This window comes from Papilio polytes, unplaced genomic scaffold (genome assembly GCF_000836215.1).
Source record: "Papilio polytes unplaced genomic scaffold, Ppol_1.0 DF821733.1, whole genome shotgun sequence".
Classification (NCBI taxonomy): Eukaryota; Metazoa; Arthropoda; class Insecta; order Lepidoptera; family Papilionidae; genus Papilio; species Papilio polytes.
The window spans coordinates 98916-113998 of record NW_013527471.1 but is presented as its reverse complement, the minus strand read 5'-3'; the positions used below and the strand labels follow the sequence as shown (position 1 = coordinate 113998).

The window sequence follows — 15083 nt, the reverse complement described above, 5'->3', positions numbered from 1 at the left end:
CATCTTAGGCAACAAAGAAGTGTGTGTTTACGCTTTATTATAATAGTATAGATAATTTTAGACTAAATTTATCTCGCGACTTTGTCCGCGTGGAATTAAAAAACCAACTTAAAAGCCTATATTATGTTGTATATTCCTTTAATCAAGATTTTTATTTTCCATTTCATAAGAAACTTCAGACAATTACAAACAAAAACATAGCGAAATCGGTCCATTTGTTATTTGAAAATAGGATTTCTTTTATATATATAAATAAAATAATGTAAAAATCATCTAATATTAATATGTCATGTGAATTGACTTTATTATACAAATATCAATAAGTATACAATCATTAAAAATCTTGTTAATTACATAATGTCTACCTTGACAAGAAGTTAAACCTTTTTTTTTATATCATAAGATGGCAAACGAGCAAGCTGCCACCTGAATCCGCCAAAATGGCGAAGCGACCGCTGCTCATAGACATCCGCAATTGCAGATGCGTTGCCTACCCTTATCCGACGGAGGAGACGCACATAAAGAGGATATTTCCCCTTCCTATGCATCTCCACCGTCAAATCCACTTCTCCTTCCCATCCTCTCGTGAGAAAAGGGTGGTAAAGAGAATGGGACTTAAATTAGGCCTCCGGCACCACACTCATCAGAAACACGGAATTACTTCCATTTGACGGCTGTCTTCTGTGTGGTCGTGGTATTACTGGGGGCGTGCCCTGCACTGCTAACATGTTAAAGCGGGCACTACCACTGTTGATATTTTGTTAAAAAGTTCACTTAGTAATTTAATGTAATAACAAAGGTGACCATTTAATGACTCTGAGTGTAACGCAATCTTATAATAAATAATGCATTTCAAAACATTAAGGGCCTGTCAAAATTGTCTGATAATCCAAATGTAATATATGTGATGAAAATATCGGATTTTGTTCCCTTATCAGTGACATAAGCTATCTGAGCTATCAGATAGTTGTGGGACAGGCCCTTTGTCAGGGTAATAGACCGGTTTGTAGTTCCGATAGTGCCTAAAGCTGTTATAATTGGCTCAATTATGTATACATAATAGTTGTTATATATCTATATGTAAGTGCAATGAAGATGTATTTTTAAAGTCTATTTGTGTTTTTTATATGTCAACTCATTAAGTCTTGAATTGTCAAAATCCTAAAATGTAAATTTTTTTGGTAGTTTGGACCAATGTTTGATCAAATGTTGGTCGAATATATTTGACAACTGCTCATTTGTTGCATAACACTTTCATTGTTACTTAATTATACTATAAAAATAGAGATAAAGTCCGTTAAATTGAATCATTACATTTTTTTATATTTTTTTCCGTGATTTTTTAAGTGATAATTTTTTTATGAATTTTTCGTAACTCTTAGTATCTTAAATAGTATTTATATTGAAACTAACTTCCTATATTACATTCCTAAAAGTATTAAAAATATATATAAAATGAATTGTAGATCGACTTCTCGAAAAATTTTCTCTTCAATTCAGACAATAATTTAGTTTGTAGGTAATTGAGGGATTCCATCCATTTTGTTATAGTTAAGACTCGAAAAATTATGCAAAAAAACTGCATTCTTTTAATATTTAGGTAAAAATGTTTTTTCAAATATATTTATTAGGCATAGTAATTACTTTCAGTGTTTAAACTGGCGCAAGAATTGTGCAAAAAATATTCTTGTTTTTTTTTTCTCCAAAAATGTTTTGTACAAGATTTTTGTCTATGGTAATTCATATATTAGACAAGAGTGCAGTGCATTATAAATTATAATTTTTTTTGATATTCGAGTACGATAAAAAATTTGCATGGGACACATCTTTTTAGCTACGCAGCTTATGACGTCATCACACGTCATGTTATTTCACACGCATAGTGGTTCAGAAATCATTTGTCAATCATGTTTTCATGTTTATACTAAAGTTGGATCATTTTGTACTATTTTTATATTTTTTACATAGCGGTCGCGTTATTAAAATTAGTTGCTAATATAGCGCTAGTGGAAAAGCGGTTTAAATTCCATTATTAAAAAAAAGAACATTTCATTATTGCCTAGAATCTCTTTTATTTAGGCAAAATAAAACCCAGTTTTGGTATGCATTTAGACATTTATGTAACATCTTTAGTGATAAATACATGGCCTTTGTTACTGCCTTTTGGACAAAACGACATATAAATAAAACCATTTTTTTAATGTAGATATAAAAAAATTGGTTATAACATAAGGCAGTAAGCAGATCCGCCGAAATCAATAGTTAGTCGTAACCGAAATGTATGAACCAATGTATGTAATTGTATTGGTCAAAGTATTCTTGAGTATTTTCTATGTTTATTTATTTTAAGAGTTTGAGAATATAAATACTTCAACCTTACAAATAAACGCGGTGTAAAGTTAAACATAGGAATAAACTGAGTATAAGCAAAAGTACTAATATTTGCTTATTCTCGGTTTATTCCTAAGTTTGATTTTATTCTGTGTTTATTTGTAAGGTTATATTTTGGAAAAATATAAATAATTCCTTTTAGTTCTAAAGAAGGTCGTAATTCAGTCAAGGTTTTTTGTATTCTCGATTAAGCTATGTTTAATGAATTTATAAGTTATCAAAAGGTAACTTTTTCTTCACATATCAAAAGAGCTATGCGTAATATATTCTTAAAATCAACCACAATTTGTAAATTAAGTTGTAAATGGACTGTAGATTGGAGGGTTTAATTGGTTATATCAATGAATTATTCAGGGGTTCGAAACATTTTAATAAAGTAAATATTTGTTTAAACAACAACCTATGTAAGATTCCTTTTAATACGTATTATTTTAAATTATGAATTATAACCCTTCAGTAATAATTTAAATATATTTCTATCAGATTGCCAAATAGTACGGAATCGCTAAAACAACAACAATCAACTTTTGATATTTACAAATATTTACTAAATTTTTTTTAATTATAAACAAAAACATTCCAACTTAATTAGTACATGTTTCAGTATTTTAAATTAAAAAAATATAAATAATAAATTGGAAATAAAACATTTTGTAACACTACAAATCACTTTGTACAGTGTTTTAAAAATGTTTACTACCCCTGACTGTGGGTTTATGAATATAAAATCAATTATTCTCGCTTTAAACTATGATTTAAAATTCTACTCTAATGACACTTGTATACTCTCTACTTTGTGTCCGGAATGTATACAAATATACAAATGTCATTGCAGTGGATTACGTTAGTTTAATAATGTATTATTTTATTATATACTTAATATTGTTAGCACTTTATTTCTATTGTGTATTTTCTATCACTTTTTATAAGGAAAATGTACTTAATTGTTTGATAATCACAAGATGCCTTAGAGCGCGTTTACACGGATGTTGTGGGAATGCGATTAGTTTGTGTTTTTGGACTGTTTGTGGATGGTTCCGTTTTGCAATGGTGATACAGATTATTTACTCTCTAGTTACTCTTGTGTTCCATTGTAATAAAGTATATTCTTATTGATGATGCATTTTATTTTCCTCAATCCTTGATATGTCCCCGACCACTCTTGGTGACGCACATGAACGCGGAATTGCTTCCACTTCACGTCTATCCTCTTTATGAAGAGAGGAATGTTCCTGCAACAGATGTTGCGAGCTCTACCACTGTTAAAACGGAACAAACTCTCGGTCATATTGAAGTGTTCAATATCCCTATTCAGTTATTTAATAGACGACAATAAGGACACCCTTAGTGACCGCGTAGAACTCTGAGTGCGGTCTGATTTGTTTTATTTATAGTAACTTTCTCATAACTATATTTGTAAGTGAACATCGAACTAAAATCCCTTGGCAAGTGTTGACAGATGAGTTATTTTGAATACAAAGGCAATGACATTTGTAGTGTTTGTACGTAGCGATAGTGTTGTGTTTTTCCAAAGTTAAATATAGATATTGCTTTTTATGGATACACGGTACTAGTATTTTGCAACACGTTATGTTAAAGTATTAATATGTTTGAATGAAAAATTCTATTTTGGGTGAACTAGTAAAGGTGAATTAAGAAAATTTCATCTACAAGTTTAACCGAAAAATCATTATTATATAGTCATAATTTCTATACACAAACATCGTTAACTTTTCCTCCAATATCAATTATATGTGTGTTCGTTATTCTTCATTTGTCCTTTAGTTCATCATGTACGTTTTACAGTACAAATAAAACGTAATCTTTTTGCCAAATATAGTACATTTAGAGTCGATAAACAATATTAATAGACTAATTCCGTATCTTATAAACTAAAGATAGATTGCTTGGCGAAAAATAATTGTTTCTATAATGATGTTACAAGCCAATGTTTTAATGCACCTGTCGCTTTCGGCGGTAAACGACCACAGATTATTAATATCACAAACGTCACACTATTCTCTATGGTATTGGAATAGAGTTCTTTTTCGCATGAAAGTCTTTGTTTCAATCTTTGATACCAAGGTTTGTTACTCCAGAAATAAATATTACACCCTCTCCAGAATCACAATTTCAGTGCCAAGTTCCCGTCCTAGATGCGTAACGTCAGTCAACACGCGATAACCGTGCCCGATGGTCAGAATCGAAAGTGTTATAGCGTAAATATTGTCTTAAAAGTATATTTTGACGTTTGTAGACGCGGAAAAATTAGATTTTGACAATTCAATATGGCAGACGACGGTTTTCAAGTGTACATGAGGATGGAAAGTATCACAGAACAGGACGATATACATTTAGCTGGCGCTAAAAAGGAAATAAGAAATGATCTAACAGTTATAATACCAGAAAATCCATTCCCAGAAATAGCAGTGGAGGCATACCCACCACTCAAATTTTCATGGGTTATTCCAAAAAAATTGGCAGCCATGGCGTTCCCTAGGAATAAAGAGAATTTGCAGTTTCTCGTAAATCAAGGTATAACGAATCTGGTAACACTGGCAGCGGGGAAAAAACCTCCCGTAGACGATATTGCCAGATTAAGGTGGACAGAAATACCGATAGAAGAGTTCGAGTTACCGACAATAGAACAAATAAAAAAATTCATTGACGTTTGTAAAAGAGCGGACAAAAATGGCGAGGTGAGTAAATTACTATTGGGTATAATTCGATTTGACGAAAAACTATCTCATTTCAAGAATTAAGTAGAGAAAGTAAATAACCTTCTTTTAAATTAAGTATTTGATGTTTGTATACAGCTTTTATTAATTTTCATTTATAACTTTGGCTCTAATATCAATTATCAATATCTTTGTTAATGCATTCTCTATCTTAAAATAGCAACACCCTATTACCAGAATCATACGTAATTTAGAATAGACTTGCAATCCTGATGATATCTATCGCACAATAGAACATATGAAGTTGGATTGACTATAAATTAGGAATCTCAAATATTAAACACATTCAGTAAAGATCTTAAGTGGAACTTGATGGTATCAGGTGATGGGTATCCACTGCCGACAAGGGCGCAGCCGCTGCGGCGTGATGCTGGCCTGCTACCTCGTGCACTTCCACAGGTTCCTGCCCGACCAGGCCTCCAACGTCATCCGCATGATGAGGCCAGGTAATTTCCCACTCTGAAGACATTCAATTCGTTTTTTTTTCATATATTTTTATGAATTATGAATGAAAATTTAAATGAAGAAAACTACTCTTAGACTTCCATTACTCCATAGTTAATCACTTCTTTGATCTTACTTTCATTGGCAAAACAACCTTTGTATTCTCCAATGGCGATGGAATTTATCGAAAGTGGCCATTTTCGCTAGATTCCATAACATAAACATGGATTTACTGCTATCTGCAGGTTCATTGGACTTCCCGGAACAAGAGGAAGTGGTCGATAAATATTTCGAACACCTGACAGAAGACAATCCATTGAGGTTCGGTGTCAGTGGTGAGGTGATGGAAGAGTTTATAGAAGCTGCCAGAGAAAGCACTAAACGGATTCTCTAGACCAGCGCCATCTGTCTGTGATCATGCTGTATTGTGATTTATTTATAATCTATATTGAAAAAATATTGTACCTGAATGCAATAAACTGTTTTATCGATGTTTTTAAACGTTGTGTAACATTTTATATTTCAATTTAACACTAACAGGATTTAATAATAATCAGTATACAGAATTATTTCTTACGATCAAATATAATTGACTTCGAATTAACAAATAAAAAGCTATGTTACAAAACATAAATAAATCTTTCTAACAAGCATTTCCTGCTTTATATTATCCAATAAACTTTTATAAACAGAAAAGCTGGCATCGTGATAATTTATAAGATTTGTTGATACTTTGCCAAAAAGTTTTCTGACAAGATTATTTTAATATTATCTACATTGTTGTCTTCCGTTTCCTGTGATAAATATAAATGATTTATAAAAACATATAAACTTGATTACGAATAGCTATGCTTTATGGGTCAAGTACGTTCCTTTTTAGTTGTTTTCAACTTTTAAAATAAAATTAAGACTTTCTTTATCATAGCAGGATGAATTTCCTAATGTTTACAATTACTTGAATTGAAAGCGATTTCGCTTTTGATTTACGTGTTCATGTCTTCCTGTTTCAACTGACGTATGTAGGTATTTCTATTTTTGTTCTCGTGTAATCAGACTAAGTGCTACATTGTGCATTTACGCTTCTACTTTACAACCACACCAAGACCGTACTAGTAGAGGATAAGTGAGGATATGCAAATGGCTTTTTTATAATATAAAATGGCGAGCAAGTGGCCACCTGAATCCACCGAAATGGAAAGCGACCGCTGCCCATAAACATCCGCAATTGCAGATGCGTTGCCTGCCCTTAATTGACGGAAGAGGAGACGCACATAAAGAGAACATTTCCCCTTCCTATGCGTCTCCTCCACAGTCTAATCCACTTTTCTTTTCCATCAATTCCTCTTAAGAAAAAGGTGGAAAGGGAAAGAGACTAAAATTAGGCCTCCGGCATCACAGTCATCAGACGAAACGCGGAATTACTTCCATTTCACGCCTTTTTTTCTGTGTGGTCGTGGTACTGCATCGGGCGAGCCGGCCCATTCGTGCAAAGATGTTAAAGAGGACTCTACCACTGTTAAAATGCTTAATACATCAACCTAACAAAACATGGTAAGTGCATCTTTTAATTTTAATAAGTGAAATAATAATCACCAATTACATAGCATTCAGCACAATGTACTTGACACTACACATGTGAAAGCATGTGACACAAATCTGTCGATGCCAATTGCCTTTGCCAATACTCCTGGCTCTTGGCAGACTTCCCAACCAGCGTATGACGTCAGCAGCGAGACGGCGGGCAAGGTGGCAGCGAAAATAACGCCATTAATTTTGCGCCCGTGTTTTTAGTATGTCTATGGTTTTCTGTTTATTTTCACATCGTATTAGAAGTTTTTTATGTGCTTCGAGTTAATTTATTACTCTGTAGTTGTGGATTAACGATTTTTGAGGTAGGTTTGGGAAATGGTTTTTATTTTAATTCTTGCTTAAATACGACGTAACTATGGTAAAAATTGTTGCTTAAACAAATAAGCAAGGAACAAACTAACACAAAGTGGGCTAGCGTGGTTGTCTATGGTCTGGTCAGCCCTAACTTAGGGTAGGGTCAGAGTCAGAACTTCGAGATTAGGGTCGTATAGTGAGCTGATGATGAAACAAAAAGGATTTTTTGATCATAACGAAAAGGACATTTTAAAATTGTATTTTCGCAAGTAGAATATTTTTATAATTGTGAAATTAGTTTTCAGATTAGATTCTAATAATTTTCTTTATTTCATTTAACAAAAGTTACTATGAGCACTGTACCAAAAAGGACGAATGTAAAACTTGCTAAACTATTTTACAAATATGCGGATAAAACTCCCAAAGATGAGACAAACGAAATAAAAGAACAGCAGCCTGAAGAACAAAAGAAAGAATGTGAATCATATCCACCTTACAATTTTTCATGGTTTGTGAAGGGAAAAATTGCGGCGATGGGGTGGCCGCAAACCATAGAGAATTTGAATTACCTAGTTGACTCTGGCATCAATCATTTGATTACTCTGTCACCAGAAAAATTGCCGCCAATTTACAATTTTGACGGAAAATTAAAATGGACAGAAATCGGTATAAAAGAGTTTGGGGCACCTACTTTAAAGCAAATTATAAAATTTATTGAAATTTGTGAAAGAGCGGAAATTAAGGGAGAGGTAAGGAGATAATTTATATTTTTCACCTAACGCTCCATACTTATGAGCTAAAATGAATTCATTGGTATAATTCATAACACAACGAATAATTAATACGACACGCTAACCTATCAATAACTAATTTTATTGATAGGTTAGTGTGTTAAAAGTTATCGTAGTTCTGTTTTACTACTATTAAAATATAAAATTATTTAATCTTGAGAGTTACAAGACGTGAACATATTTGTGCTTTATACGAAAAGTTGTATTATTTAATTTCAAATATTCATTTACTAATAAGCGTACATTTTTCAGGTTATTGGCGTTCATTGCCGGCATGGCCGGGGGCGCACGGGCACTATGCTCGCTTGCTATCTCGTACACTTCAAAAACATGGCTCCAGAGCGCGCGGTACTTACTGTACGAGTACAAAGACCTGGTAACTATATTGTTCCTGTTTTTGCACGGCTTTAGCATTGCTTGCGTAATGTTTGTTCTTCTATAAGCCCTGCTCCACTCAACATTGTGTTTAAAAAGTGAGATGTTAGGAACCGACAACGGAGTAGTTTCTATCAGCGCTATTACTAATTTTCTAGCAAGAACACAATTGTGAAAGAAAAATCTAGGATTTAATACTTGTAGATAATACGACAAATCTAGCACACTCAACAGATTCTCGATTATTTAGTTAAATAACTAAAACTATTTTAATTCTGTATTACAGGATCATGTGAAACTTACGAGCAAGAGAAAATCGTCTGCCACTACCATGATTGCGTTCGAGGTACAATAACTAAACCAGACTACAGACTAGTAGATGACAAGGTCTACTTCGATTGTTCTATGAAATATACATATCCTGATGAGGATGTCAACAAAGATGACATAGAAGCCGACGTAGATGTCCCTGAATTGACATTTGAAAAGTTGGATGTAGCAGACATCATAGAAAGGCACTCAAAGGAGAACAAATCAAAAGCTATGGTTATTAACCATAAAATTTATTTTTAAACAATATAATTTATAAAAGAAATAAAAGAGTTATTCTAATAAGTTTACATTCATTTAATTCAATTAACATTTCAACTTAATTTAACACAATACAAATCTCCCTTATATTCCAAAACATAGTAAACCTTATGACACTGTATATGTTCTGATCTGGCAGCCGAGAAGACCAGGATGTGCCCAAGGTCTAGGAACTACAGTGAGAGATATGACATTCTGGTCCCTTCTTACCCTGACCTCTATCCTCTGACCCACGGAATGTGAGACTATTTGATTCACTTGTGTCACATCAGAGAAGTTACTATGGTTGATAGATCCAAACTGAAGGATTTTGTCATTTACTGACAAACCCTGAAACAAAAGTATAGGTATTTTATGACTTAGAAGTAGATGTAAATTTTTGAACCAGCTTAACAGTTCATAGTACAAAGTGTGCTGAACTGCTTCACATTTGCACAGCTGATATGCAAGACATCCTCATTTCGACTTAAAATAGAACATTTTCCAAATCCTAGTCAAGTAAATACTCACCGCAAGATCAGCAGGAGAGCCATCATGGACAAATCCAACAATAGCAAAACACCGATCTTCAGTTACAGGTCTGTTAATATCGTTCATAGCATGGCCATTAGTGTATGATGCAGAGGTGGCTTGCTGCGAACCAGTGTTACTTGAGCCGCGGAACTCAGAATGAACTTTACAAAGACCCTCCTCTATCCTCTTCATTATTGCTTTGTGATCATTTTGTAGACCTAAAATTATAGTCACTTTAAGAGATGAGCATACTATTGCCACAAGTAAACAATATAGACTGGATACAAAAGTTGCTTAGTCATTTGCAGTGTTACTTACATATAATTTGATGTCGGGCGTGTCTAACTTTGTACACATCAATGTCGCTACGCGGATATCCATCACTGTCCACCAGAGAATCATGCATGCTCACATTATTCGACTCAAGTATAGCTGTTTGCTCACGAATTTCTCTTTCGATTCTATCTTTCTCTTCGATAAGTTTCATTACTTGATCTCGTGATGGGCCATCCATACTAATTCCAACCATTTTACTGGGTTCTTTCTATTCTTTTTATGAACTTTATGAAATAAATCGGTCCAAATACAAAGAAACTATGGTTTTCGTATGTAATTGTTTTTATTTTTTAAAAGTTTCGAATTGTCACTGTCAAATGTCAAATCAAATGCCAAAACCGGAAATGTTTTTACTTTTTGTCATCGAACTTTAGTGTTGCAATACGGAAAAATAACGGGAAATAGTTTATAGCATAACCTTAAAGAAACCGTTGATCAGTAACTGCTTTTGGAATAACGTGCAAACACTGTGTAGAGGAAATAAAATAACATTGCATTGAATTTGAGTCCGGAGAAGATAATAAACAGCCGAGTATCACTTACGTTACATTAGTGTTAGTACTGGCATTTTAGCTAGGTAACTACTAGGTTTTACATTACGTCTAACACATTGTTGTAGAGAAAGGCTCGGCAATTTTTTTATAAATTTTATACTCTGTGGATCTCACTTCTTTTTGTAGGATATCCTAATTGAATTTTCGTCGTCATAAAGTAAATTACTTTGGAGCCTTCAGCCTCAGAATACTTCATTCTAGGGGTTAAATTAAAATGGTTCCTATTTTGTGTTTGAAAAAGTAACAAACCTCTAAATTTTAGATTTTCTTTAATTGTACATTTCTACTTACTTCTATTTATCTACAAAATTTCAAGTTTGTTGATTTCCAGAAGATGTAGGTCAAAAAACGAGTAAGTTGTTATAGGTTTAGTGTTTGGACATCATAATTGTCGTATTCTGGTGTTGTTATTGTTCTTAGGCATTGGAGAACTTCCTAACGCTACTCATTAGGCCATTAGCGTGCAATAAAAAGACAGAGGTATAGGAAACAAAATTAAACAAAGTAAATAATTGTTATTTGTTTATTCTGAAATCAATAATGAGATTTTTAAAACTGTTGCTCTTAAGAATCATTATTTTATACAAAAAATATTGCAAGCTTAGTAAATTTGCTTTCATTTTATATTTAACAAATACAACAATGATTTAAATAAAAATGACCAGATTAATAGTTTTACAATAGTTACTAATAATAATAAGATTTTAATCGTAAAGTCAGATTTATAATTAAATTAACAAATAAATGTGAGTGTTGGTTAACATTTATAAATGAAGGAAGGTTACATTTTAAGCGTTCTTTATTTTATATATTAAAAGTATTCTAAGCTTTATTAAGGAAATGTCTTTTTTCGACAAGTGTACTTTAGTTACTTCTCTTAAAATTAAAGTCCGCTATGGAATTTTTTACTTAGAAGCAGGTCGATGTCGGCGTGACGAGACTCTGGCGACAGTCTCTACACACCTCCATCTCCCGCTACACCACCTACTCACATACAAAACATTGTGCAGAAATCGTAGTATAAATAAATCACATACGAAAGTATATATACCTAAAATGACAATTGTCAAATTAAAACAGCATTCATTTGAACACAAAAAAACGACAAAAGAACCATGATTGTGCAAAAAAATGAATTAATATACCTATTATCACGTTAAAGGATCACCAACGACCGATTTCCAGCCTGCAACGACACAGTAGTCTGGCGAAACTACCGCGACGTCCGCGAGAAGGAAACCCGTGGACGGTGATCGAGTATAGTCAATATTCCGTAAACAAAATGGTCCCTAAAGAAATAAATACAAAGAATTCTTTTCAACTCTCACTCCTGCGGCCTCAGAGAGACTCTATACGTATTTAACATACAAAAAAATACACTAACAATTATGGCAACGTCGACAATAAATAAGAATAACGTATTCACAAGGCAATGTACGAAAGAAAATGTCGTTTTGGATTCTACAGAGAATAAATACTGGCAATACAAATAAGTAAAACGTAATTTGCATGGATTGTAGAAAAGCAGTACAAGGCAACGAGTGCAGACTTTATGTTCACTACTATCATCGTTGTTCCTATTTAAAAGCCACATTCGCAAATTCTTTAAAAGCTTTGCTTCATTCGCGAACAGGTTAATTTTAATGTTAGTATAATCCAATAGACATATCGGCACTTAATGTACTAAGCTAGACCCTTTGATACTTTATTTTTGTGGTTTTTCTAATTTTTTTAATATGCAAATTTTATATCTGGCTAATATATTGTTTAAAAACGCAAATAATCATTTGAAATATATTAACTCTGTATCAAAGCGTCTGTCATAACACAGTATAATATCGATAAGCGACAAAATTGAGAAATAACTACCCAATTTTGTCGATTAGTCGAGTCAAAATTCGTTTACAGTCGGAATGGTTCGCGTTTTTCCGTAGTTCGATTCGCCGGAGTCCCGCGTCGTGTCAGAGGCGTAGTAGGAGCTCCGCTATCTGACGCGTCTGACTTCTTTCTGAGCAGTCGCGAGGTGGCGGTCTGCTGGCCCGGACGCACCGGCGTGCTGCTGCCCGAAGGCGTCCTTTGCCTATACGATCAATATCACAACTATATTCATGACATCACGAAAACATGCATCCCAAAGAAACCCATTCAATATTTTACCTAAACATGAAACTACCAAGAACTGTCATCTACATGTAAAAGAAAGGGAAAGATTACCTAGTAAGGTTACTGTTAGTGTGCTGGTCCTTTAGAACCGGTATGCGACTTCGGCCGGGCGTTTGTCCCTCGGCGAAGGCAAACGAGCCGCTCCTACGACGATGTTAGTGTGCATACACGTATAGAAATTTAGTAACAGAATATATAATGTATTTAATATTTACTTGCGGCCCCACATGCTACTGTATTTTGGAATTAACGCGAAAAATATAGGTTTCATTCGAATTTGATATTTTATTCAGTAAAGGTAAAATATTGATATATTGATTTAAAAAGCAGTACAAATATGTAATTGTCAAATACAACGCAAACAACAAACAGTGCACGTGAGACAGCAATATAGACAGAGAAAGACATTACATCATAATAAAGCAGAAGAAATTAGATATTGTGACTATGCACAATAATTTAAGCTTATAAGAATTAAGCCTCTTTAATTATTCGTTTTTGAAAAATACGAAATCTCACAAAACAATACATATAGCATAGATTTTGTGTTAGGGAAAGCGTGTAAAAAAGTGCACATACAAAGCCGGATATAAAATATAAAACAGTTAAGTTCATGATTAATGTAAATATATTATGGCCTTATAAAAACATTCAAGTAGCAAAAAATATACGACAGTTCCTAAGTATGTTGGATGGGGTGCATGTGTTGATTTTAGACGTAAACTGTGATGAATGAACTGAAAGTGAGAAGCAAAATGATAGCTGAGAAGCATTCGCGAGAGATTTTAAAGTTCAACGACGCTCATGTGACTATGAATGGCGATGCCGTGAACACAACCAAAAGAATCAAACTTTAAACAGCATCAATAAAACAATCGGGCAAAACCATAGCTAACATTGTAGAGGAATGTACCCTTTGCCGTCGCGTTGAGTCGTCTTTGGCGCGTCGCCACTCGACTCGCTCATGTTACTTTCGCATTCATTGTCGCTCGTCATTCCCGATATGCTGAATAGTGAGGAATCGTCTTCTGGACTCCTCGGGTCGGATTTCCGCGAAGGATCGTAGGAAGTGGGACTGGGTTCTTGAGATATCTCCCTCGAATGAGATTTACGTGAGATTTTTAAACTTCTATCGACGGAGGGAGATCTTTGAGATCGGTTACCGACATAAACTGGAATTTTAGTGGACCCTTGGGTTTGGAAGGCTGGATGATTGTGTGATAAAGATTTGGGATGTTCAGACGCCACTGAGGACGGCTGGGAATGTGTAGAACTGTTTTTTTTTAATCCATTTTCGTATTGCATGCGGGAAGGAAAAAATACAATTATTTAATATCATAAAATACTGAAACCTTTACGTATTAATATAATTTTGTTAGATTAGTTATCAGGCTTGAAACGATTTAAAGCTGTGTTATGTTCATCGAACTACTTCAACGTGCTTTGCTTGGCTTAGACGATACAAAATTGTACAAAGTTGAAATCCCACCACCAGACAAATAGACTTCCAATAGAACAGCGTCCAGCGAGTCAATGCGTTGATGACATACGTTGCTATTGTCGTCACTACATAAATACTCCATAAGCAAAACGTGCCACTTCAACTCGGTGTATCCCACAAAGTGTTGATCGCAATTTGAAATTTCTAACCTTATAAAGTTATTAACGAGATTTAGTAAAACAAAAGTGAAGTAACTAATTGCGATCACTACAAAACCCTTATACAAACAAGGCACGAGCAAACACCAATCAGTGTGTACCTCACGAGCGCCGGCACCGGGGACAGTGTCGGTATACTGGAAGTGCGGTATATCCCTCCACTTGTAAACCTGTCCCGTCACGGGCGAAATGTAAAATCATTATAGACCTCTAATTAAAGTATAAATCTATGTTACAATTAACAAAAGTCTCCGATTCCTGTCAGTTAATAGTAGTATATAATGTAACGTACCTTCCACTAGCCGGGGTGAGCAGTCCAGTGGGTGTCCTGGGCCGGGAGCCCCCATTGGGCGTGCTGGCGCCGAGCTTGCTGGCAGTGGCGGCCGCGCGGGCTACTGACGCCCTTGTGTTAGTCACTTTACGCATCGGAATGCGAGATGGCGTTGAAACATCGTCTAAAATAAATCATTGTACATTTTTAAATAAAAGAAAAAATACTGAAGGATTTCTTTTTGTTAAATATGACGTACCGGTGCTATCTAAAGAAAGATTTGATCCGTGCCTAGATGGTGGTTTAGATCCTGCCCTTGATCCTGGTCTGGAACCGGGTCTTGATCCTCCAGGAGTTAATGTTGATCTAAGGG

At 34.3% G+C, this 15083-nt stretch overlaps 5 protein-coding genes across 7 annotated transcripts in view; 2 read left to right on the top strand and 3 right to left on the bottom strand.

Moving 5' to 3' along the window:
• Window positions 1-4313: 4313 nt before the first annotated feature.
• Window positions 4314-6074, top strand: LOC106108243 (dual specificity protein phosphatase 23-like). Its single transcript, XM_013289345.1, has 3 exons — window positions 4314-5090; window positions 5452-5575; window positions 5819-6074. Exons 1-3 carry the CDS (start codon window positions 4680-4682, stop codon window positions 5965-5967), a joined length of 684 nt encoding a protein of 227 aa, XP_013144799.1. The 5' UTR covers window positions 4314-4679; the 3' UTR covers window positions 5968-6074.
• Window positions 6075-7148: 1074 nt separating this feature from the next.
• LOC106108237 (dual specificity protein phosphatase 23-like) lies at window positions 7149-9238 on the top strand. Of its 3 annotated transcripts, none has more exons than XM_013289339.1 (4): window positions 7149-7465; window positions 7763-8206; window positions 8501-8624; window positions 8910-9238. In XM_013289339.1, exons 2-4 carry the CDS (start codon window positions 7808-7810, stop codon window positions 9194-9196), a joined length of 810 nt encoding a protein of 269 aa, XP_013144793.1. In that variant the 5' UTR covers window positions 7149-7465; window positions 7763-7807; the 3' UTR covers window positions 9197-9238. The 3 variants fall into 3 exon arrangements, with proteins under 3 accessions (XP_013144793.1, XP_013144791.1, XP_013144792.1); XM_013289337.1 differs by having other exon boundaries at window positions 7756-8206; XM_013289338.1 differs by having other exon boundaries at window positions 7150-7465; window positions 7803-8206.
• Window positions 9237-10390, bottom strand: LOC106108238 (26S proteasome non-ATPase regulatory subunit 9). The gene is made up of 3 exons (XM_013289340.1): window positions 10046-10390; window positions 9725-9945; window positions 9237-9544 (listed from the first exon to the last, which is right to left on the bottom strand). The coding sequence occupies exons 1-3, from the start codon at window positions 10254-10256 to the stop codon at window positions 9323-9325; spliced, it is 654 nt and encodes a 217-aa protein (XP_013144794.1). The 5' UTR covers window positions 10257-10390; the 3' UTR covers window positions 9237-9322.
• A 736-nt stretch (window positions 10391-11126) lies between these two features.
• LOC106108230 lies at window positions 11127-15077 on the bottom strand. The gene is made up of 5 exons (XM_013289331.1): window positions 14970-15077; window positions 14732-14894; window positions 14541-14609; window positions 12832-12924; window positions 11127-12697 (listed from the first exon to the last, which is right to left on the bottom strand). The coding sequence occupies exons 2-5, from the start codon at window positions 14863-14865 to the stop codon at window positions 12520-12522; spliced, it is 474 nt and encodes a 157-aa protein (XP_013144785.1). The 5' UTR covers window positions 14866-14894; window positions 14970-15077; the 3' UTR covers window positions 11127-12519.
• Window positions 15014-15083, bottom strand: part of LOC106108196 — an 84553-nt gene continuing 84483 nt past the window's right edge. The window contains 1 exon segment of the mRNA XM_013289294.1: window positions 15014-15076. Coding sequence (XP_013144748.1) covers window positions 15014-15076 — 63 coding nt within the window.